Source organism: Cucurbita moschata, unplaced genomic scaffold (genome assembly GCF_002738365.1).
Source record: "Cucurbita moschata cultivar Rifu unplaced genomic scaffold, Cmos_1.0 Cmo_Scf00009, whole genome shotgun sequence".
In the NCBI taxonomy this organism is placed as follows: Eukaryota; Viridiplantae; Streptophyta; class Magnoliopsida; order Cucurbitales; family Cucurbitaceae; genus Cucurbita; species Cucurbita moschata.
Window position 1 is genome coordinate 659,700 of NW_019268525.1, and position 24,500 is coordinate 684,199.

The 24,500-nt window shown below is 35.6% G+C and overlaps 6 protein-coding genes and 1 non-coding gene across 8 annotated transcripts; 5 read left to right on the forward strand and 2 right to left on the reverse strand.

Annotated features, from left to right (window-relative positions):
• LOC111447102 (LOB domain-containing protein 12-like) lies at positions 1 to 556 on the reverse strand. The gene has a single exon (XM_023086102.1). It carries the CDS (start codon positions 499 to 501, stop codon positions 1 to 3), a length of 501 nt encoding a protein of 166 aa, XP_022941870.1. The 5' UTR covers positions 502 to 556.
• Positions 557 to 3,292: 2,736 nt separating this feature from the next.
• On the forward strand, positions 3,293 to 5,172 carry LOC111447093 (ferritin-3, chloroplastic-like). The gene is made up of 8 exons (XM_023086093.1): positions 3,293 to 3,706; positions 4,004 to 4,087; positions 4,177 to 4,237; positions 4,311 to 4,398; positions 4,474 to 4,535; positions 4,629 to 4,694; positions 4,774 to 4,837; positions 4,928 to 5,172. Exons 1-8 carry the CDS (start codon positions 3,408 to 3,410, stop codon positions 4,963 to 4,965), a joined length of 762 nt encoding a protein of 253 aa, XP_022941861.1. The 5' UTR covers positions 3,293 to 3,407; the 3' UTR covers positions 4,966 to 5,172.
• A 258-nt stretch (positions 5,173 to 5,430) lies between these two features.
• On the reverse strand, positions 5,431 to 7,877 carry LOC111447107 (40S ribosomal protein S4-3-like). Its single transcript, XM_023086107.1, has 5 exons — positions 7,770 to 7,877; positions 7,094 to 7,171; positions 6,812 to 6,992; positions 6,164 to 6,261; positions 5,431 to 6,058 (listed from the first exon to the last, which is right to left on the reverse strand). The coding sequence occupies exons 1-5, from the start codon at positions 7,770 to 7,772 to the stop codon at positions 5,624 to 5,626; spliced, it is 795 nt and encodes a 264-aa protein (XP_022941875.1). The 5' UTR covers positions 7,773 to 7,877; the 3' UTR covers positions 5,431 to 5,623.
• Positions 7,878 to 8,806: 929 nt separating this feature from the next.
• LOC111447082 (multiple inositol polyphosphate phosphatase 1) lies at positions 8,807 to 16,022 on the forward strand. 2 transcript variants are annotated; one of them, XM_023086075.1, is made up of 12 exons: positions 8,807 to 9,003; positions 9,773 to 9,854; positions 10,371 to 10,664; positions 10,820 to 10,978; positions 11,877 to 12,017; positions 12,546 to 12,602; positions 14,068 to 14,206; positions 14,604 to 14,708; positions 14,795 to 14,985; positions 15,264 to 15,305; positions 15,508 to 15,595; positions 15,739 to 16,022. In XM_023086075.1, exons 1-12 carry the CDS (start codon positions 8,906 to 8,908, stop codon positions 15,762 to 15,764), a joined length of 1,422 nt encoding a protein of 473 aa, XP_022941843.1. In that variant the 5' UTR covers positions 8,807 to 8,905; the 3' UTR covers positions 15,765 to 16,022. The 2 variants fall into 2 exon arrangements, with proteins under 2 accessions (XP_022941843.1, XP_022941842.1); XM_023086074.1 differs by having other exon boundaries at positions 15,508 to 15,973.
• A 586-nt stretch (positions 16,023 to 16,608) lies between these two features.
• On the forward strand, positions 16,609 to 16,690 carry TRNAS-CGA. Its single transcript has one exon. It is a non-coding gene; the product is annotated as a tRNA-Ser (tRNA).
• Positions 16,691 to 16,822: 132 nt separating this feature from the next.
• On the forward strand, positions 16,823 to 20,449 carry LOC111447090 (eukaryotic translation initiation factor 2 subunit alpha homolog). Its single transcript, XM_023086090.1, has 7 exons — positions 16,823 to 17,378; positions 18,591 to 18,647; positions 18,738 to 18,824; positions 18,900 to 19,046; positions 19,147 to 19,251; positions 19,847 to 19,945; positions 20,034 to 20,449. Exons 1-7 carry the CDS (start codon positions 16,995 to 16,997, stop codon positions 20,187 to 20,189), a joined length of 1,035 nt encoding a protein of 344 aa, XP_022941858.1. The 5' UTR covers positions 16,823 to 16,994; the 3' UTR covers positions 20,190 to 20,449.
• An 834-nt stretch (positions 20,450 to 21,283) lies between these two features.
• LOC111447074 (probable methyltransferase PMT23) lies at positions 21,284 to 24,473 on the forward strand. The gene is made up of 8 exons (XM_023086064.1): positions 21,284 to 21,764; positions 21,959 to 22,108; positions 22,223 to 22,493; positions 22,570 to 22,680; positions 22,767 to 22,938; positions 23,037 to 23,291; positions 23,733 to 23,927; positions 24,152 to 24,473. The coding sequence occupies exons 1-8, from the start codon at positions 21,330 to 21,332 to the stop codon at positions 24,351 to 24,353; spliced, it is 1,791 nt and encodes a 596-aa protein (XP_022941832.1). The 5' UTR covers positions 21,284 to 21,329; the 3' UTR covers positions 24,354 to 24,473.
• Positions 24,474 to 24,500: the final 27 nt, after the last annotated feature.

Here is a 24,500-nt window from a genome sequence, read left to right on the forward strand (position 1 = left end):
TTAAGAAACAATGTCATGTCCAAAAATGGCGTCGTAGATTATATTCGGAGAGGAAGCAAAGTTGAAGCACTGAGACCGCGGAGGAGACGGCGGCGGGAGTAGAAGAGACGGCGGTTTCTCGTCGGAGTAGATCTGAGGGCAATTTGGGAAAACAAGGTGGTCTTGTTGCATTTGGAAGCAAAGTATCTCAGATTGAGCAACAGCTAATTGCATTTGTAGCTGAGAAACTTGGTTTTGTAAGTACGAAATTGCCCCTACACAACCATAAACTGGGTCCCGCACTCTTGCAGTTGCCTCATAAACTAGGCTCATCACGGCGTCGCCTCTCTGTTGCACCGGCAGTTCCTGCAACATTTTGCTGACATTGCTGGCACCAAAAACCTTATGAACAATAGCAAATTTGTGGGGGTCATCGGAGGGGAAGTAAGGGGCAAAAATGCACTCTTTTGCGCACCGTCGCCGGAGGAGTTTGCACGACGCGCAGGGCGAACCGCCACCCATTTTTTCCTTGTTTTTGCCGGAAAATATTAAAAGAGAGAAACAGACGGCGGAGAGAAAGAGAGAGAGAGAGTTAATATTGTTGAAGAAGAAAGAGGTTGAAGAGTGTATATTTATAATGGGAGACCAACGCGTGTGGCCAAAATAGATTACCTATAATTACACATTAATTGCCCAACAAAAATAAAGATGATAATTACTTAATAATTGGTTTTTTTTTTAAATATATATATTTTGTAAAAATAAATAAATTTTATATTAATTTTTAAAATTTAATAATTTAATTTCTCTCGTAAAAATATTGTCAAAATCAGTGACTATATCCCAATTACTCGCTAGTTAACTAGAATTTGAGTCAGTCATTGACACGGGCAATATGTGAGGCAAGTAGGGAATTGCAGCTGGGTCAACCGAGAATATGAGAAACTTCTTCTTGCTTCCTCCCCATCCTCCACCTCGAACCTCGAGAAGATTCAGCTTCATAGATTAAATGAACATCTTTAATTTTAAAGTTTAATCTGATGTTTTTTTTTAAGCATTTTATTTATTGATGTATCTTAAGACGTGAGCGGGTCAAGATCACGTGCGATCGTAACTGTCGATTTACATTTATAAAACCCAAATCAAATATGGTTGGAAATGTTTGTTTGTAGTTTAATATAATCCAAGTGCTAATTAGGTAAAGAAAGAAAAGAAATCAGTCCTCGTGAAGTTGACCCAATCAAATATGATTGCTTCCGTATCTATCATCAGATCACAAACAACAACAATGCGTGAGAGAGAGAAAAATATATTTTTCAAAAATTAGTTAAAGAAATATTTTCTTTAAGAGTTAATCAAAAACATATTTATTAGTCCATTTATTAAAATACCCAAGTATACTAAACTGTCACCGTCCAATAAAATAAATATACATAAATGAACTGAGATCACATACGAATGAGCGCAATCTTAAGAATAGAATGCTTATAAAAGACTTAAAAGAATTGCAAGTCGTCATCTATATCAACAAGGTGCATTTTTTTCGGTGGCTTAATTATAGTTGAAGTAGTTCTATGTTGTCGTAAACTCCGAAGAGTTTTTCTGGAATGCATGTAAGTGAGAACAAGACAAGCTGAAAAGACTCGTATTAGTCTGTAAAAATAGTATTTACTCTTAAGAAATAAGAAGCTGAAAAGACTCGTATTAGTCTGTAAAAATAGTATTTACTCTTAAGAAACAAGAAGTAGGTAATGTGATCATGTCGCAGGGAATGCACTGAAATGTGTGGAGTATTGTACCTAAATAGTTACAAAAATTATAATAATTTAAAAAACAACTCATAAGAACATGATTCCAAACCAAATCTCAGACATAATTAATTAATGAATCAATTATTAAAAGAAAAAAATCCCTTATCTAAATCTCACACGTCTTCTACATAAATTAAATCATATCCACAAGTGAAAGATGCTTGAAGATAAATAATATTATATTTTTTTAATTAAAAAAAAAAACATTACATTAAATTCTTGCAATTCTATGCTTTGGTTGACAAATATAGTTTATTAATATATATATTGAAAATATTATTGGTTGTAAATTCCCCGTTCTCTTATTTGGACTATATGCAAGCTGGGCTTTCAAAATCTCAATGGGGTTTTTGATTTGGGCCAAGGCCCAACTTCAGAAATAAATTGTGGGCCCTATGAATGATCCACCAAGGAGATTAATGCATTTTTAATATTTAATTCTTCTTTTAGAAAACAATAATTATATAGTATTAATTAGAAAATAATACATATTTTTCTTAAATTAATTATGAATAAATGCTATTAACCTTAATGGATCATAGCCAATTAATTAATTAATCGTAATTATTGTCGACCATATTTAATTTTTCATTTCTATAATAATGACTTTTCTCAAGTTTCTATTTTTCAAAATACTTTTTTAAAAGAAAAAAAAGTGGAATAGGACTCTTTGCGAATCGCCAAAGTTCTAGATTTGGAGGAAGAAGACAAAGTTTTTTTTTTATATATATAAAATAAATTAAGTATTTTAGTTTTTATTGTTTTTAAATTATAAAATGTATTAAAAAATTTGGATATTTAAATTTAAAAACTATTTTCAATATAATATTTTATATTTTAATTTATTGTTTTAGAGAACCGACATGTGTATGTTGTATTAAATACGTAAAGCACATTTAAGTTTTAAAGGTAACTTTTAATTTTATTTTTCATTACATTATTCAATTTAAAAATACAAATATTAATCAATTTTTTTTTAATTTCATTTTTTTGTGAAAATAATTCTATTAATGAGATAAATTCCAGGAATGAGTACTTTAAAAGGCATGTGTTTGAATTTTTCCATATTTCTTAAAAAGGATAAACTTTGAAAATTAAATTTAAAAAAAAACAAATATAATGACAACCAATCAAATTTTGACACTAAGACAATTTTTTTTTAATTCTGTTTCTATTTCTTTTTGTCCTTATCAATATAAATAGTCAATTTGATGCATAATTAATAATATTAAACCTTATCCTAAAAAAAGCAAACTAAAATATATATTTAATTTAAAATAAAAAATTTAATTTAATTATTTAAATAGGGAAAAAGGAGAGATTCGTAATTGGAAAATCTGAAGTCTCGAGATATTTACGGCGGAAGAGAGAGTAACCACATCCATTTCACAACAGGGCATGAGCTTGACACGCGCTCGTCTCCGCTTCTCAATCTCAGCCGTCCACGTTTCTCTTAATCCAACGGCTTGCCTTCATTTTTCGTTTCCTTTATATTCTCCCCCAACTCTCTTTTCCTCTTCCATCTACATCCTCATCCTCTTCCACCACACGCACTCTCTCTCAAACCCTCAGATCAAATCTTCGTTTTCATTTCTGGTCTTTTTCAGTTCGTCAATCATGCTTCTTCCAGCTCCTTCCGCTTTCTCTGTCGTTAATTCCCGCGGGGAGAATGTTGTTCCTTTGTTTTCTTCTTCTTATTCTTCGATTCTGAAGCTTTCTCCGGCCAGAAATGGTGGTGGATTGGTCATTTCGGCCTCGAAAGGAGGTTCCAACACTCGGCCATTGACGGGGGTGATTTTCGAGCCATTTGAAGAAGTCAAGAAGGAGTTGAGTCTTATTCCTACTGCCCCTCAAATCTCTCTTGCTCGCCAGAAGTATAGCGATGCCTGTGAGGCTGCAATCAACGAGCAAATCAAGTGAGTTTGGTTCTGTTTTTGAGATGGATTCGTACGTGTGGTTTCTCTTGATGGTATTGTTTTCACGTATTTGGTTGGTTTTTGTGGCTTCTGTTCTGTTTTTGGAAAGGGTCTTTATGTGGTGATGATCTTCTGTTCAAGAGATTTGGGTGCTTGGTTTTATAGTTCTCTGCTGTATTCTTTCAATATTTTCTGATCTGCCTTTGTGAGATACATCATTTGAACCCATTTGAGTTTCTGTTCTGTTTCTATCTGATTTGATGTTTCTGTAGCTAACAAGGTATGATTTGATAACAGTGTTGAATACAATGTGTCATATGTATACCATTCCATGTTTGCCTACTTTGATAGAGACAATGTAGCACTCAAGGGATTGGCCAAGTGAGTTTTTACATCTCATCCCATTTGAGTTGTTCTTCTTCTTGATCTTTTTATCCTTAAACTGAAATGAAAAATGGTATTATTCAAAGGTTTTTCAAGGAATCAAGTGAAGAAGAGAGGGGTCATGCTGAGAAATTGATGGAATATCAGGTAGATATGATCGAGTGAAGTTGATGTTGGTTTTTGAATCTGTTTTTTAAATGATTTTGGACTTGTTTTCTAGAACAAACGAGGTGGAAGAGTAATATTGCAGAGTATGATTAAGCCCTTGTCTGAATATGACAATGAGCAAAAAGGAGATGCCTTATATGGTTAGTTTTGCTTTGTTTTTTCTCCTCTTTGGTGATATTTGATTGGCTGTAATAATATGAATTCTCTCTTTTCAGCAATGGAGCTTGCTTTGTCCCTTGAGAAGCTAACAAATGATAAGCTGCTTCACTTGCACAAGGTAGAGTTTAGGTTTCACGTTCTCATCCCATCCCTCGTGTTGCTCGGTTTGAAAGTGTTTGAAATGTGTTGATATCATCTGCATTGTCATTAGGTAGCTGCAGAGAATAACGACGTGCAGCTGACCGAGTTTGTCGAAAGCGAGTTTTTGGGAGAACAGGTATTAATTATTGATGATGATGTTTGTTCACAAATACAAATGAGCTGAAATATTCACAATTGTTCTTCACACTTTGTAGGTGGAAGCAATCAAGAAAATCTCGGAGTATGTTGCTCAGCTAAGAAGAGTGGGGAAGGGACACGGTAAGAATAGGCCGCCCGCTCGTCTTTCTCGTTCTACATTGATCGGAATAGATTGTCAATCCTAACCCATATGAATGAAATCATTTTCAGGAGTTTGGCACTTTGATCAGATGTTGCTTCATGCATGAGGGGAAATCTACAATGGTGCTGGTTTGGTAGGGCTGCATTAGAGTTAAGTGTAGTGAAATATGAAAATAAAATGGTTCAGCTCTGTGCTGTGCTATGGATATGATATTAGGTGTTACGAATTTGTCCTGTTAACATGTTAATGTTTCTTGTTATTTTTGTTTCAAATGTTTTATCTTTATAGATTGAACATCTATCTATCTCTTCAATTCGTGAATTTACAAATAAAAATTAAAAAAAAAACAAAATTGAGTATTATTATCCTATTTTTGTAGAAAAAAAAATCAATTTATAAATATTATCATATACTTCATGAAAAAAAAATCCTAAAAAAATATACTAATATCAAATGTAATTCCTTGTTCATTTTTTTCTTTTAAAAAAATTTCAAACATAAAATAATAATATTTTCATCTCCATATTAGAAAAATGGAGAAATTTGACAGACTACATGATACTCAATGGAAAAAAAAAAATTTCAGTCTATATTATAACGGTGTTTTCCAACAACAAAATCATAGAAGGCAGTGTGTTCATCACATTTCTAGTAGAATTAAATAGTCTTAAGATCTATTTTACTCGTAATAATAATTAAAAAGAGTGCAAAAATTTGACAAAAACTGTCTTCAAATCATGACTACTACTACAGTACTCAAACTCTTAAGCCGTGGCTGCGGTTTGGCTGGCAAGCCTCTTCCTGGCCTCTTCAATGATGGATAGTTTGATACCCTTGCCCTTGGGAAGGGATACCCATGGCTTCGTCCCCTTCCCGATGGTGAAGACATTGCACAACCTAGTGGCAAATTCGTGCCCAGTTGCATCCTGAACGTGAATAGTCTCAAAGCTTCCCTTGTGCTTCTCCCTGTTTTTAATTACTCCGACTCGTCCACGATTTCTTCCACCGGTCACCATCACAACATTTCCGACATCAAACTTGATGAAATCAGCGATCTTGTTTGAGTCGAGGTCCAGCTTGATGGTGTCGTTTGCCTTGATCAAGGGGTCGGGATAACGGATTGTACGTCCATCGTAAGTGTTCAGGTAAGGGATTCCCTTCCGCCCAAATTGCACTGAGCGAACTTTGCAGAGCTTAAACTGCAAAAACAATATCAGAGTCATACTAAAATAGATTTCATACAACAGGATTGTCATAAGAAATAACAGATCAGAGCTCCATGCAAGTGACAGCAACTAACCAACCTTAGACTCCTCATCCCTGATTGAGTGCAAACGGAATCGGCCTTTCGTGTCATAGAGGAGCCGGAAATTCTCATTTGTTTTGGGGATCGACACAACATCTAAAACAAAAAGAAGCAAAAGCATTATAGTTAAAATGTATCTAAAATAATAAACGGATCACATATTAAGCAACAAAGACAAAGCCAAGATAATAATATTGATGAGAGTAGACAATCAAATCGTTGGAACATATTGTATATTGGGTTACTGTTAAGTATCCTGTTTGGAAATGGAAATTTGACTGGAAAGGTTGAAGATGCATTCCATATACTCCACCTCATTTGTTTCAGACAATACTTCTTATGGGAAAAGAATAGATTTCAAAGTTCTTTTGACTTTGATTAAGAAGAATAGGGAGAGGAGTGGAAAACAAAGACATACAACAACATAAGGGTAGTAGATAATTAGGAGGGTGAGGGGGAGCACTGGAACTAAAAGAAGAGCCCACATTTTCTTTTATGGAAGACAATACCCCATATGAAAGAAATGAATCAAGTTAAATTTAGACAGCTATTCTAACAACTGCGAAATAATGGGAATTAAGAGAATGCTCAATAAATATTGAAACCGAAACAATGGCAATAAATACAATTTTTGAGGTGATCATACCCATGAATCCAGCAGGATAGGTCTTATCTGTCCTAACCTTCCCATCGACCAATACATGTCGTTGCATCAATATTGCAATGACCTCACGGTATGTGAGAGCATATTTCAATCGGTTTCGCAAGATAAGGATCAATGGGAGACATTCCCTTGATTTATGTGGTCCAGATGAAGGTTTGGGGGCCTATAAAGGTATTTAAAAGGTAGAACTAGATGTCAGAAACAAGCAAAATGTGAAGCTAAATGAAAAAGTAAACTGAATCGGGAACTATATATTTCACTCACAAATGCACCACCAAGTTTGTCGAGCATCCAATGCTTGGGAGCATTGAGCCTCTTCAAATGCTTCTTCAACCCTCTTGCCTGTCAAAACCATAGACATTAATTTCATACGCAAGTTTAACAATTCTGAACACCGAAATGAAAGTTAACAAAAATATGCGGATGAATAGGGATTGAGGGACGACCAAACTAATTGTGTTTTTGGGATTCAATTAAATGGTGAACTTAAATTTACATGATGGATGGCAGAACAGAACTCATCCACACACTCTAGGGCAATATATCACGAAAATAACTCGTGTAGGCAGTTGATAGACATCTCTGAGCCCGTAATTCCTATATGAACAACAATTCTCACAAAAAAAGAGAAAAAAAAAACCTAAATAATGCGAACATATAGAACACTGGAAACCCAGTTGAGAGTGAGAGTTCGAGAATCGTGGATGAATGAGCCGAACCCTTTACTGTAGTGGTTTTACAGGTTAGAGCTCGCAAGTCTCAAACAGATAGCATTAAAAAAATCGAATGCTATCGAATCACCTAATAACGATACAAACATAACAAACAAAAAAATCACTATGGAGATGGAAACAAGAGTATAGACCATCTCAACCTAGAACGAAAATGGATATATCATATCAAGCAAAGGAGAAGAGAGTTTGTAGAGAGATCCACTGACCATATTTCCAAAACGAAGTTCGACGGAAGTGAGATTGCCGCTGGCGGCTGCGGGGAGTGAGCTAAAGCTTCTGCAGACGCGAAGAAAGGAGTTGGACCAATGGCGGTACTATGTTACATGAAAGCTTGAAGCCAACAGAGTAGAATGGAGGTTATTTGAGAGAGAGAGAACTGAAATTAGGGCAAAGCTTTTGGGCCAATAACTGGTATGTCATTAAGATTTGGGCTGGGCTTTGTGGAAGAACTGAATCTACATCGTTTGGGTTCTTGGGCTTGGGCTTACGGCAGGCCCAATTTAACGTAAAAGGTTCAAAGTTTCAACTACATTTTGCATAGTTTAACCAATAGTTTAACCATAATGAACCTAGACCCCCTCGACGTATCCAACCCAACCCTTATAACCTAGGTTGGATGGATTCAGGTTATTTGGTTAATTATACACCCCATACTACTTTATCCACTCAATTACACGGTGTTTTTGTTGATGCATTGAGAAAAGTCTAAAAAAACGTCAATCTAAGATTTTTTACAATTTGTTTTATTGACAAAACCTTGTCGACATACCCAATTTTTCAAAGGATAATTTTTACGTGCACTGTTGTATATAAATATAAGGGGAAATGAAAATTTACTCCGATTTTGTTGTTGTATTAATGTTTAGTCTAAACTTTTAATTTCATGTACATGTTACGAGATTTTTTAATTTTATAATTAATTATTGTTGAAAATATAAAATTAATAGAACAAATAAAAAACTATATTATTGCTCAAACCTGGTTGAATTTTATAAGTTTTTGATCAAATTATTAAATATTTGATTTGTAAACAAATCAAACCTTGTTTTGTTTTATTGTTGTAATAAATCTGACCTAACAAGCCTTCCTGATTAAGATTCAAATTGTTTTATTGTATAAAAAAAAGAGAGGAAAAAGTGAGAAGCCACGTCATAGCGCCAATTAACTTTCGGTCGTGCCTTGCCGCGTTTGCAGAAAAAACCCCTTCTGTATTTATTTATTTTTTATTTTTTTAATTCACATTTGTTGGGAGAGAATTTTTCGGTGCTTTCCCTTCCGTTATATTATATATATTCTTGAATTCTCTGGGCACGGATAGGCGGCAGGAGCGAAGCAAACTGTAATGGCGGGTTTTCTTCTACTTTTCTTATTCTTGTTCACTAATTCTGTAGCGGAAGAAGTATCGTTCGGTATCAAGCAACATCTATCAACCGTTACCAGGTTCTCTCTCAATCATCTTTCTCACTCATTTCGCGATTTTTCTGCTGTTCAAATTGGTTTCTTTTCAGCCCATCTGTGTGTGTGTGTGTGTGTGTGTGGATTTAAGTGTTTATGTGAGTGATTGGTGATTGGTGATTGTTTTCATGAGCAACATCTTTTGATCTCGATGTGTTTTTGTAAGCGGATTTGGACATTACTGTTTCGAATTGAACGAGTGAAAGGAAGATTGATTCCTTACATTTTTAGATTTAGCTCAAGTTCCTTGAACTCTGAAAAGAAAGTCAATGGCCTTATCACGTATGTTTTTTTTTTTTTTTTTTTCACGTCTCGATTTTGGTGGAGGAACTTGATTGGTCGGGTTGCGTAAGGGATTACAAGTTCCGGCAACCAGATTTTAGATTGCCACTATATGTAATAGTGATCGCCTTCTCCAGATCTTTGAAAAATTATTCAATCAATGTGGTTATTTGTAATTGAATAGCTTTTTTGTAATGAGGTTGCAATTTTGATTTTTCTTGAGAGGCTTACTCGTTTGATATTCAGGAAACTTTATTTATTGTTGTATTCCTAGGCTGCTAGCAACTTGCGTGCAGCCTAGAGGGGCTCGCGTGTCTAATATTTTTGTAACTTTTCAAATATAAGCAAAAAGTTTGTTTAAAAAAAGGCAATGCCTTATGTTCTATGTGGAAGCGTGATGCGGTTTTCAATAGTCATGAACTTCAGTGTTACAGCGTAAAACATAACTTCTAATTTTGATCATTCTGGACAGATATGGTGCTTCGAAAGGTGTTCATGATAGTAACTATGCTTCCGCGCCTGATGGATGTGTTCCTATTCATTTAAATCTTGTGGTAAGCTACATTTCAAAATTATTGGTTTCCAAGAACCATTTAGTCAATTATCTTTCATGCTTTTTCTTAATAGGGAATTATTCCTTCCATGAGCATAAAAACATTAGGTTAAAGTAAAGGATCTATATTTCAGAATTTTATTGAGAGGCTTGAATGATTAGGGTGTATGCCCATCTTTCCGCCATACCACTAGATTCAACAGTCAACAGTTTGTTATTTGTTCAATGTGTATTAAGTTGCTTGTAAATGATACCATAATAGTAGTTAATTGTAGGGGAGGTATGTATGCAAGATTCAATTCCTGCCGTGGTTTGTTTCAGAAAGTATGTTTGTTTGGTGTGTAACTGAATCTACTAATACTTTATAGCATAACCTGGGATTCTATTACAGAGTTTTTTGTATGATTAACTGGAAATTTGTGTTCTTGCTTTCTAATAAGAAGACTTTATTAGACTTGATTTCTTTGAAAGTTAAATATTCCAAAGAAATTTATAGGTTTATGGTTTTCTTTCTCAGGCCAGGCATGGAACTCGTGCTCCAACCAAAAAACGTATTCGAGAGTTGAATAACTTGGAAAGTCAATTGGAGATGCTTATAAGAGAGGCAGTAGAAAATGGGTTGTCTCTGCATAAACTTCCTTCCTGGTTGAAGTTGTGGAAATCTCCTTGGAGAGGAAAAGTCAAGGGTGGAGAATTAATTACTAAAGGAGAGGAAGAATTGTATGATCTTGGAATCCGAACAAGAAAAATGTTCCCTGACTTGTTTAGCGATGATTATCACCCGGAAGTTTATACCATTAAAGCAACTCAGGTTATTTCCTGTTTGGCACTGTTTTTGTTGTGTACCTCCAATTTTACTTGTTACACATTAATTATTGTTGGACTGGGAAATTGTAGACTTGGAGTTCCATTTATTGTTTGAACTAGAATCAGTATGCTTATTCTCATTCCTCCATAAATAATTAGGTTCCTCGAGCATCAGCTAGTGCTGTGGCATATGGTATGGGGCTATTTAGTGGGCGAGGAAGCCTTGGATCAGATCATCATCGAGCCTTTTCTGTCATCAGCGAGAGCCGTGCCAGTGATACCATGCTTAGGTTTTTTGATTGTTGTCAAAGATACGAGGTAATTGTGAATTCTTGATTGTCTTCTGATTGATATGGTCTAAATTGGCCAAAATTTGAATGCGTATTATTATTATCATTAAAATCATGTTCTTGTTTACGGTTTTGAACTTCTGTTGTTGTTATGTGTCAGTTTATGCGTGATATTCAAGCACTTATACCCTCCTGAACACGTATTAAAATGTCTATTTTTCAGCTGTTTTTCTTCATGCTGTCTATTTCTTCAAGGTCTTCAAAACTTGTGATTATGTGGTGATGAATTAAAAATAAAATGAAAATGAAAAAATAAACCAGGCTGTTGCCTGTATATATAATAGCCATTGATCTCTACCCAAGTGATGCTATATTTGCTAGCAAAACTCAGAATCAAAAAGCCACCTTTTTGTCCACTGTTCCTTTCCCATGTTTTTTTTCTGGGAGTTCTCTTCTTGGCAATTTTGGATGGGTTATGCCCCTCCATTGAAAAATTTTGGCCGACCTTCATATCGTTCTACTGGCACAACCCTCCAAGAAGGAGGGCAGTCTCTTTTGGTTAGATTTGCTAAGAGAAATACATGGCTTTAGAGAAATCACAGACCTTTTGGTTGAACGGGGAGAAGTTTTACTCATCCCTGTTTTCTGCTGGCTTTTGATGCAAACTTCATAATTTTTTTGTTTTTTTAGACTATCCATTACTGATATTTGAGGGAATTTCTGAACCCTCATTTTCCTTGGAGGCTTCCCTTCCGTTTAGCTCTTTCATTACTTAGATGAAAATTTGTTTTTTTTTTTTAATCTAAAGTTGTAATGGGGAATCAATTTTCACTCATGCCAACTACATTTAAATCATCCAAGTATTAAAATAGATTTTTAATTGTTGACTGGTTGATGTCACTGATCACTATCAATTTTCTGTGCAGGATTATAGGAAGCATCAGGAACCTGCTGTCGACAAGCTCAAAGAACCTGTACTTGATGATATAACTAAGTCACTCAGTGAACGTTATAGTCTGAATTTTACACGGCAGCACATTTCATCTCTTTGGTTTCTCTGTAAGCAGGTGATTCTTCATAAATGCACTTAAACACAGAAAGTTAAAGTCCCTCGTAAAATATTCAGGTTCGGTTGATCAAATATCTCAAGGCAAGAACTTGTTTGAGATTCGAATTACTCCACAAGCAAGACTGATCTTGGATTCTAAACATGTAATCTAAACTACGTAGAATTGCAAAAAAAAAAAAAAAAAAAACCTTGGCATGACTATTAAAAATGTATTTTGAAATTTAAGGTCATTTTTTTAATTCTTGGTTTATGTATTTGGAAAGTAACAAGAAAATCTTTAATTTACGATAATATTGAAAATGGGTTAAATTTTCACTTATTGTTGGTGAAGAAATGTCTGGTCTTCAGTTATTTTCCCCTCAACCCTCTGTCTTCTCTTTGTTTCTAGATGGACATTTTTTTTAAAAAGAAGTTTATGACTCTAAGAGAACCCATTGTCCTTTTGTAGCTCTACAATTATTTTTAATGTAATACATTTTTGTTTTTACTCTAATGTTAATTTTTTACTCTCTTCTATCATCTGCAGGAGGCATCCTTATTGGACATAACGGATCAAGCTTGTGGACTGTTCAGCCCTTCCGAGGTATTTGAATTATTATCTCAATGGGATTTATTTACTGTCATACCAATAGTAGGATTGGTTTCAAATGTATTTTAAAGACTCATACCTGACGAGGAGGCTTAGCTTATTATTCGCATTTCCTTATGCATATAGCTGCCAAAATTAAGCTTTACTAGAAGGAACAGAAAATCTGAGTATGTATGTATGTATTCTAGTTTCCTAAATACAAATCTGAAAGGCTTGCAGTTGGCTCAAACTTATATGGAAAAAGGAAAAGATGGGAAATCAAGCTACAATTAATTGGAGAGAAATACAGCTTCTTATAAGAACTAAGGGTTGAGAGAAAAGAAATGGACGATGAGATGTTTTAACGTGGCTATATTTCTGTGAAGCTACATCCATGGGTCACGTTTAGAAATTAAAATTCACAACACGATCAAATGTTGGTTTAGGCTAAAAAATAAGAAGTCCTCTCCTATTTCTTAGCCGTCAGTTTTCATTGCCACCCTTCCTTTTGGATGAGCTCCTTGTTTGTCGATTGTCTACTGAATTCTTTGGAGTGTTTAATCTTCTTCCTGGACTAAATTTAAAAACATCCCAATAGCACTCGTAGAGTGATGCTAAAAGGAAGTCTATGTAGCTTGAAAGTTTCACTGTCAAAGTGCTAGGTTATGGGGTTATTTCAAGGAGAATAAGCCTCCATAATGATCTCATACGAATGTCTAAATTCCTTGATGAGTTCAATTTGGCATCCAGGAAAACAATCATGGTTGTAATAACATACTATGACAGTTATTATCACAAGATTTATGCTCCAATTAAGTTGGAAGTTAAGAACACTAGGAACGTTATGAGCGTTGTAGGAGTGATTTTATGAGATTTTCAGGAAGAAGTCCAAACAAAGTGTCCAATTGATCAAATTAGGAATTATACACGATTGAAAAGGTAAAAACTGTGCAATTCAGAAAACATGTGAAAGACTGAGACCAAAATCCTTCATAAACAAAATTGTTTTAAAAAATTATTCTGACCTCATATGAATTTGAAGTAACCTACGTTTCAAAGAACTACAAGAAGTATTTAAGCATTGATATCAAATTCAAAGTAAACCATTAAAACAAAGAGAATTTAAATATTCATCTAAAGACGGTATAACAAATTAACTTCATTGAAATTGATCAATCTATAAAGCTTTTGAATGTTATTGCCAACAAAACCAGCATACTGCTTTTCTAACAACTAGGAAGGCAGTACACCAGGAGTGTGGTGTCCTTCTTCAATAGCCAGTGAGCTCATATGTGAGGTTAGCTTGCACCAGGGAATATTTTTCTATTAATCCAACCAGATTTTCCAGTTCTTTCTAATCTACTCATAAAAGAATCTTTTGTTGAATGATTTTGGGTTTAGCTTAGCATGCTGCAGTTATAATGTTTGGTGGTTCTGCATTTCATGATTCTCAGCTTGCAGTCTTTTTCTACGTGCTCAGGTTGCTTTGTTGGAGTGGACGGATGATGTGGAGGTGTTTATATTGAAGGGTTATGGTAATTCATTAAACTATAAAATGGGAGTTCCTTTGTTGTCAGATATTGTTCAATCCATGGAGCAAGCTATCAAGGCCAAAGAAGGTATATTTATACATCTGCTGCTTTTTATTTTCTTGTTCACACTCCGCATACCTTTGTATCATTTGCTTTTAGTTATAAATTTTCGTGTCAGATGACTGAGTTCCATTCTGACATCTTGGGAGGATGTGTGGCCTGAGTGTTAGGCTTAATGGCTTAGTTTCTGCGGCAATTTCAAACGACTTTTTTAATTGTCTGCTAGGTTTCCTCTTCTCTTTCATTTATCTCAATGAAAGTTCAGTTTTTCACCCCAAACAAAATACCACACAATTTCTTTTTAATAATCAAGTTCCCATTTCTTTTTCCAATTGAAATTCTGAATGGCCAATGGTGGAAGTTATTAAGTAGTGTTTCTTATCTGTCTTACTGTTTCTAAGTTTTTCATGTTCTGTACTGGTAGAAAAGCAAGTTCCTGGCAGCTACGAGAAGGCAAGACTACGTTTTGCTCATGCCGAAACTGTGCTTCCATTCACATGTTTGCTCGGGCTCTTCCTCGAAGGACCTGGTAAGTGCTTTTAATAACTTGTAAATTATGCGTGTCTGTGGCAGTCCCTTTCTTAGTTTTGAAATTTTGTTACCTGAATATAACAGATTTCACAAAAATACAAAGGGAGCAGCCTTTGGAACTTCCTCCACGGCCTCCAGCTAGTAGAATATGGAAGGGGAGCGCTGTTGCACCTTTTGCTGGGAATAACATGCTTGTTCTCTATAACTGCCCCGCTAACTCGTCGGATCAGTACTTCGTGCGAGTTTTGCATAATGAAGAACCCATAGCAATGCCGGTAAGCATCCTCTCCATTCCTAAGGCAACCCATTTCTTATTTTTAGTTCATGTTTGGACTTCCATAAAATTTCCATTCTTTTGTCACCAATGCATAAAATGCCTGAAATTAAATGTTACTACTGCTAGTTTCACAAGATCTACATTCATTGATCGTTCAATTCGCAATGGCTAATTGTGGATTTTCATCTCAAAGTTTCCTTTAGTTCACTTCTCGAGCTGACCTGTTACCTTGTTCATATTACAATTCTTACTAATCTTTTGTATTTTCTTGAATAGGGTTGTGATGGTTCGGATTTTTGCTCCTTCAAAGACTTCAAGGTAAAATTACCACATCCACACACACACACACCATACATATCAAGAAACCGAGCTTTTAGATGAAATAATGTACAGGGCACACATAATTGCAAGAATAGATCCTAATCTATTAATCGAGCCTTTTATAATTATTTACATCCATATTGAGTTTACGGTCACCACTTGTTTAGTGATGATCTTAAAATTTTTCCTCTCTTTCCAGGAGAAAATTGTAGCACCTCATCTCAAGCATGATTTCAACACATTGTGCGCTGCAAATCTTGAAGAACCTGCGTCGGAGCCTGAAACGAGTAAGTTCTCACTGTTTCGTTGGCTCTTCGGGCCACGCAATGACGATAAACAACCCCGAAAAGTTGAATTGTAATAGATGGTGCTTACTAATTATACATCTTTGTCTTTGACATTGTTTTCTTAATGTGCATATAATCAACAGGCTCCAAACCCAGGTTTTACTTGTAGGCAGGAGTTTACTCGTTTTCCGTGCTAATTTCGAGTTTCATTTTATCTGGATCTTGAGCTTGCATCTGTTTCACACGTCTTTGATTCAAAGATTTAGACTCAACATTGAGCATTTGGCATTTGCTTGGATGTTTTGTTTTACCACACAAGGCACGTGCTTCACCTTCTGTACTCCTAAATCATACTAGATTAGGTTACTCTTTACAATACGTAACCTGGTATGTATATACTAAGAAAGAATTGAGCTTGTTCATTCTTCTACCATAATTGTCCGAACTCTTAAAATATCTGTCATTAAAATAACTATGGTATGGTTATGGTAATGAAGAGAGACTTTGTCAATTCTTGCATATCTCGTTAACCAATTACATCAAAAGTTGAAGGTTCGATTCCATACTCATGATGCAAATATCAAGTTAACAAAATAAAGAAAGCACTTAGATCCTAAACTTTTGAAATCATTTAAGAACGCAGTTATTCATGCAAAAACTTAATTTATAACTTTCTTAGTCGCAATAAATAATGCAAAAACTTAATTTGTAACTTTCTTGGTCGTACCAATATTTAATTGAGTAAATTGATTTGCAACAAATAATTTTTCTAATTAGCAAAAATAATATAATTCAATTAATTAAAATATATACTTAAAATTAAAAATTAAAAAATTTGGTTGTAAATAAAAAGTGTAAAATATATACTTAAATTTAATTGATTCAAGTAAAATGAGGTAATTAAAAACCTTTTTTTAAAGACCTGGTGATTAAATAATTTATTTCTGGAAGTGTTCCGCTTGTTTTTTAATTAGTTAATATTATAATAAACTAGTCTGATGTTCCTCAATTCCGTCGATATGTCCGAGTGGTTAAGGAGACAGACTCGAAATCTGTTGGGCTCTGCCTGCGCAGGTTCGAATCCTGCTGTCGACGCTTTTTGTTGTTTTTTTAATCTTTCTTCATTTGTTTCTTGCGTCAGATGCACGCTTTCTTTCACCCCCCACCCCCTCTTTCTTTCATTATTTGCATTTAAACCCCTCAATTTCTCATTTTCCCCCTAATCTCCCCTCCCATAAAAAAGAAGCCTCAATTCCATTGTCTGAAATTCTCTATCTTCTCCATCAAACTCCCTCTCTCTCTCTAACAATTAGCCCTAAATTCCCCCAAAAGAAAACCCCATTTCTTCTCTTAAACCCTTCTTCACAGAATCCTTCAATTCTCTGAAATACTCTCTACTATGGCTTCCCATTCCCCTAATCTCGAGTGTCGGATGTACGAAGCCAAGTACCCTGAGGTCGACATGGCCGTCATGATCCAGGTCAAGAACATTGCTGACATGGGCGCTTACGTCTCTCTTCTTGAGTACAACAACATCGAGGGTATGATTCTCTTCTCCGAGCTCTCTCGCCGTCGTATTCGTAGTGTCAGCAGCTTAATTAGGGTCGGTCGAATCGAGCCCGTCATGGTCCTCAGGGTCGATAAGGAGAAGGGGTATATTGATTTGAGTAAGAGGAGGGTTTCTGAGGAGGATATTCAGGCATGTGAGGAGAGGTATAACAAGAGCAAGCTTGTTCACTCTATAATGCGCCATGTTGCTGAGACTGAAAATATTGATTTGGAGGTAGTTTCTCGTTTTCTGGCTTTCTTTTTGCTGGCGCTTTTTCTCATTATTGGCTGTATTGCTTTGATGGCTGTTTTAGGAGTTCGTTGAAGTTTTAGTTTCTTGGGTGATGTTTGAATTTGTTTTCGTGTATTCTTTTTGTTTGAGTTAATTAATATTATACGTGTAAGCACTCTGAATTGACCTAGTTATTATTGGAGTAGGGAAAGGGAAGGTGAAGTTCTCCTAGGCTGTGGTTCAAAACTATGGTGGCCAGTGGTCGCCTTTGACTTTAAAAATTCTGCGTGTTTCTTGACAACAACCAAATATAATAGTTTCTTGTGGTTAATTAGTGGGGCGTGCCTAAGTTGACTACTCGATACATAGATATGTAGAAAAAAGTTCCTTAGTTTACGAAGAGAGTTGGATTTGGCTCCTATGGATTAACAACATCGGATTGAAGGGGCAGGTATTTAACAATTGGTGAAGGGCTTAAAACTAGCCAAGATTGTGTTATTCAATTTTTCTGCGATGAATTCAAGCACACGGTGATGAGTGAAGGGTGAGCAAATGCATATTCCTTGTGCAATGGGGCACACATTGATCACCAAGTTCATGGCAAATGGCAATCACCATTTTCTTGGGTTTAAATTCAGGACACTCATCACTAGTTTCTTAAGGTGGCTTCGAGGCTTTGTTTTAGAAGGGGAGGCATAAGACTTGAAGCTCTATGTGGTGTATGCATTGATGTAAATACAAATAATAATAATAATGATAAAAATTGTAAAAAGGTAAGCCATGCACTAGTAAACACATCCATCATGTTGTAAAGGTCATTCTCATCATCATTATTATCATTGATAGGATTAAGCTTTTCTTTAATTTTTATTTTTTGTACTTTATTAAGCATTAGTTGTAAAGTTAGTAAAAGGCCAAATAACCACAGCTCTTGTTCATATTTGGACTTTTATATCTTGAAGAATATGCATTAAGTTTATATAAAAATTCTTTGAGGCACATGCCACAATGACTTTGTGTGACTTTTATATCTTGTGCGTGTTCCAGAATCTGCCCTCCCCCCCTCTCATGCACACAAGCACAGGAAAAAAAAAATAAAGATGCAAAATGCTTCTTTATGTGAAGATCTTCCAAGGCCTTAATATTCTGTTGAATTAAAGCAAGGTTGTCAAAATGCTAAATTATTATATTAAGGTGATTTCATTCTTCTTATAGGACTTGTATATCCATGTTGGCTGGCCACTATACCGGAAATATGGTCATGCTTTTGAGGTATGTTTTTTGGTTTGCGTGCTAAGAGAACAATTTATCTTCTGGAAGAATTTAGGGGCTTGAACTTGAATTGAATTATCTTTTGTTCAGGCATTCAAGGTTATTGTAACTGATCCTGATACAGTGTTGAATTCTCTCACCCGTGAAGTCAAGGAAGCTGGTCCTGATGGGCAAGAGGTAGCATTGGTCCAAGAAAATTGAGGTGCTATTCCCTAAGTTTGGATTACATTCTAACTTAGTCTTGTATTTTAGGTAACTAAGGTAGTTCCCGCAATGTCTGAGGATGTAAAAGATGCGCTCATAAAAAATATTAGAAGAAGAATGACTCCTCAACCCCTGAAGGTTCGGGCTGATATTGAGATGAAGTGTTTCCAGTTTGATGGTGTTCTTCACATTAAGGTCTTTGTTTGACTACTTTTAGCTTCTCTGATTTTTATTTGTTTTCCTCGTTGAAATTCTTTCATGAAAAATGTAAACACGGACTTACCTAATTTTGCAGGAAGCAATGCGGAAAGCTGAGGCTGCTGGGAATGATGATTGTCCTGTTAAGATTAAATTGGTTGCTCCTCCACTCTATGTTCTTACGACCCAGACACTTGACAAGGTTAGTACAGTCCTCCCATGATGTGATGAATTGTTGTCTGTTATTCATGGAGATATTTGCAATTTGAGATACAAAGAATTTTCCAACTATCAATCTCCTGAACATCTATATATATATTCATCTCTGGTGATATGTACTCTTTAAGAATCTGGATTTTCTAAATTTAATCACTTAAAAAAGCTTGTTGTCTTATGAACTGACATGGGGCTAGGCAAGCTTTTCTCTAGCATTTTGTGGATGTGAGCTATGAGCATAATGCAAGGAGTGAACTCTCAAACACCTTGGTTATTTGAAAAGAAAAAATGCTCGAGATGTTCTTAATATTCTTTAATTTGGTGACTTCTTAATTTCTTTCGTCTCCAACCAAAAAGTTTCTCTTCCCCTTTCTTCTTTTGGGATGAGCTTGGCGATGAGAGTAACATGATTGGTCTCGAGTCTTTAAGATCGAAGGTATTTTTAGATAAGAACCATATATCTGGAATACTGATGACTACATATGCCACCACTTGACGTGTTCAAATTGTTTTCGACTATTTTACGTTTTTCGATTGGCAGCTTTGTTTAAGTTATTCATTTGTTATTTTGTGTTGAATAGGAGCAAGGAATCACTGTTCTTGAAAAAGCAATCACTGCCTGCACGGAGGCAATCGAGCATCACAAGGGAAAGCTTGTAGTGAAGGAGGCACCTAGAGCGGTTAGTCTCAACATCTGTTCACATTTAATATCAATGGTTACATCCGTTTCATCAGCTGACATCCAATCTTGTCCAATTACTATTGTAGGTGAGTGAAAGAGACGACAAATTACTTGCTGAGCACATGGCGAAGCTACGACAAGACAACGAAGAGATCAGTGGCGATGAGGATAGTGAGGAAGAGGAAGACACTGGAATGGGAGAAGTCGATGTCGAAAATGCAGGTTCTGGGATCACCGAGTAAAGATAGTTGCAGGAATCATTTGCCCTTGTAAGTTGAAGAAGGTCTGTAGTTCTGAGAGCTGTTCAATTCTTTCTTGCCACTTTACCTAGAGATTGACACAATTTTGAGAAAATCCCTTTTTTTTTGTGAGGTAAGACACCTATACCTATAACACTTGAGTTATTACAATTGGGTAAATTGGGAAGTCTGTGTATTGCTCTTATTTAATGTTTTTTTCTTGATATTCAATGATTAAGCTTTGTGGAAGACTTTGTTCAACATTCAAATCATTTTGATTTTGATTTTGACCGTTTTAGACTCGCATCTTATTTTTCTAGTTATATATATAAAGTTAAGGGGTATTCTTATTAATTTAGATATATGTTTTCATTATAGGTAGTTTTTGGAAATTTGAATAAATTCAATAAAAATATGGAATTAAATTAATTTTTATCATAAGTTTCTTCATTTTGTTGCCTAAGTTTTTAATTTTTACTCAAATGTCTTAAAATAAGATAAAAATATTATTAAGAAAGGGTGACAAAATAAGTGCAAATTTTGACAATAATTAGAAATGATGTGGCGGTGGCTTAAATGCTTAAAATAATGCACGTTTAATAAATTTTGGAACATTTAAATAATAAATTATTTTTGAATAAAGTTCGAGATATTTATTTATATATAATTTAGTTTTTATTAAAAAAAAAAAGTAAATGATTCAAATGAGCCCTAAATATATAAATTTATAAATTTAAAAACAGTGTACAAAATGAGGAAGAATAAAGAGTCCGGTCCTTTTCAAGCACCTGTATTAATTAATTATGATTAATAATGTTTTCAATTGTCGGTGGAAAATAAGTCCATAATTTAATCTCACCCTTATTAAGTTGCGTTTAATTTTTAATAACGCTTTAGTAAATTATAATAAGTAAGAATTTTTTTTTCAAATTTATAATAATTTATAATTTAATACAGAAGTATAAATTTTATCTAAATTGTATAAAAACAGTTTTTTATCGTATAATACGGAAGTGGGGTCCACTAAATAATTAAGTGACGTGGCGTGCCTTCATTTGTCCAGACGACGTCCGTGCTCTTTTTCTTCTCTCATCTCTCCCTGTATCTCACTCTCTCCTCTCTGATCCACGCTTCTGCTCATCAATGGCGGTTTCACTCCAAACCTTCATTCAAGAACGCAAAGTCCCTTTCTTCTTCACCCTCTCTGTCCTTCTCTTTTGCTTTCTCATTCTCTTCTTCACCAACTCCTTTTCTCTCAACCCTCTTGTTCGTACTTACTCCACTCTTCGATCCCCTTCTAAAACCCCATCTTCTTCTGGGGTTTATTCGGATTCTGTTCTTTCTCACGATCTTGATTCTTCTTCTTTGGCGGCGAATTTCACTTGGAAGCTCTGTAATGGCTCTGTGGCGGTTGATTTTGTTCCCTGTTTGGATAACTTCAAGGCGATCAAGGCTTTGGAGTCGAGGAAGCATATGGAGCACCGTGAACGGCATTGCCCTAGTCCCAGTCCCCGCTGTTTGATTCCTCTTCCGAGTGGTTATAAGGTGCCGGTTCCCTGGCCCAAGAGTAGGGACATGGTGAGCTTGATTCTTTTCCAAGGTTTGTTGATAATCTTGTTTTTCTTAGAAGATTTCTTGGTTTACTGTGTGTGTATGTGTTTTCCCTTGAAATTGCGGCTCACTGTACTGGTCATTCTTGGCAAGTTTTGTGTTCGTCTTGTTGGAAACTGGTGGTGATTATTAATTATATTGGAAACCCTGTTTTTTTTTAGATTTGGTATGATAATGTTCCTCATCCAAAGCTTGTTGAATACAAGAAAGATCAACATTGGGTAGTTAAGTCGGGCGATTATCTTAACTTTCCTGGAGGAGGTACACAGTTCAAGGATGGAGTTGATCGCTACATTGACTTCATTCAGAAGGTGTTTTTACTCAGAAAAATTGCAAACACATTCTTATTGTAGTTTAGGATCCCTCACTATAATTTGTACTAATCTAAGCTTGATTTCGTATCGCTTTGACTGAATTTGGGACAGACTTTATCGGCCATTAAGTGGGGGAAGAACATCAGAGTTATTCTAGATGTTGGCTGCGGTGTTGCCAGCTTTGGTGGCTATTTACTGCAGAAGAATGTTCTTGCCATGTCCTTTGCTCCAAAGGATGAACATGAAGCACAGATACAATTTGCTTTAGAACGGGGAATTCCTGCTACTCTTTCAGTCATTGGAACACAGAGGCTGACATTTCCAGACAACGTTTATGATTTGATCCATTGTGCTCGTTGCAGGGTCCATTGGGATGCAGATGGTAATCTTTGATTGTCCGAGTCTTATTTGTCAGTAGGAATCAACTGATCTTATGAACATTTTGGTATAAATTCCAGGTGGGAAACCATTATTGGAGCTCAATAGGATTCTCAGGCCTGGAGGATATTTCATTTGGTCTGCTACACCGGTTTATCGTGACGATGAACGAGACAAGAGTGTCTGGAATGGTTTGTTTCGTAAACAATATCTGTAATTTACATTCGCATAATTTGTGGGCGATATTGTTAAGATTGTTTGAATTGATAACTTACAGCAATGGTGTTGCTAACGAAGTCGATGTGCTGGAAGGTTGTGAAAAAGACTTCTGATTCATCTGGGGTCGGCCTCGTAATATATCAGAAGCCCACGACAACGTCTTGTTATGACAAACGTAGTGAAAATGATCCTCCCATATGTGATGAAAAGAACAAGAGAAATAATTCTTGGTATTTCTTGGAACTCCTTGCCTGTCTCTACCGTTTTCTTTGGCAGCAACACGGTTATATGTAACGGGTACAATCATTTTGTTTCTGTTCTTTGATAGGTATGTGCCTCTGACTAGATGTATTTCCCAGCTTCCAGTTGATAGCAAAGGCAACTATTATGCTTGGCCTTCGCCATGGCCGCAGAGACTAACTAGCAAACCTCTTGGCTTGTCTGTTGAATCAAATGCTGAGGAGAAATTCTTGGAGGATACCAAACATTGGTCTACTGTTGTATCAGATGTTTATCGAGTTAATGTCGGCATAGACTGGTCTAGTATCCGAAACGTGCTGGATATGAATGCTGGCTATGGAGGGTAAAACTTATACAAATAATGAATATAAGCATTAAGTTCCTCTTTTGATCTTTAGTTTAGTTAAATTGCTCTTTAAAGTCTTCTTTATATTATGGAATTTTAGAATGCCCTTGTCCAGTTAATGCAACGGTCCAACCCCACTCCTAGTAGATATTGTCTTCTTCGGGCTTTCCTTTTCGAGTTTCCCTTCAAGTTTTTAAAACGTGTCTATTGGGGAGAGGTTTCCACACCCTTATAAAGAATGTTTTGTTATCCTCTCGAATTGATGTGATATCTTACTGTTAATCTAGTATGATCTTAGTTTAGTTTCATTACTTTTGGATATACTGATGTGGGAAAGATGCAACACTCAGACCAGATGATACCATTCAGTTTGTTCTTCTTATGAACCTTTTAAGTTCAAATGCTTACTCTCACTTTCAATAATTCCCTAATTTGCAGGTTTGCAGCTGCACTAATTGATCTACCACTTTGGGTTATGAATGTTGTCCCCATAGACGTACCGGATACTTTGTCCGTCATTTTCGATAGAGGATTGATCGGTCTCTACCACGACTGGTGCGAGTCCTTAAACACCTACCCTCGAACCTACGACCTTCTACATTCGAGCTTTCTCTTCACAGTTCTTAAGAGAAGGTAAGACATGATATAGCATAATTGATCTTCTATGCATATTCTTAACACCTGTTGATTTGGAATTTAACACGAGATCGAACTTCGAATGTCTCGACTTTATACCTTGTTAAATTACACTAAATCCAATGCTTAAGCTAACCGATACATGGATATGAACATTGTATTTTACGTAGTTACTTGAGTTCTGCATTTCTAAGTTTCGACGACTTGGGTTATCCTTTCAGATGCGAGGTGGTAGATACTGTGGTGGAGATGGATAGAATAGTGAGGCCAGGCGGATATGTTGTGATTCAGGAAAGCTTGGAGGTAATAAAGGAGCTTGGTCCCATGTTTCGCTCACTTCACTGGTCTGTTTCTGTATATCAAGATGAGTTTCTGGTTGGAAAAAAGGGATTTTGGCGGCCATCAGCCCCTAATTCCAAGTGAAAAGCACAGATAGTTTGAACTCTTTGCCATAGTTTTCCCTTTCTTTACATATTTCACTCATTTTCAATTCTAAAACAAAATACATATGAGGCTAATATCTTGAGTGTATGTTATCATATAGCCATCCCTTTTTTTTGTTTTTTTTTT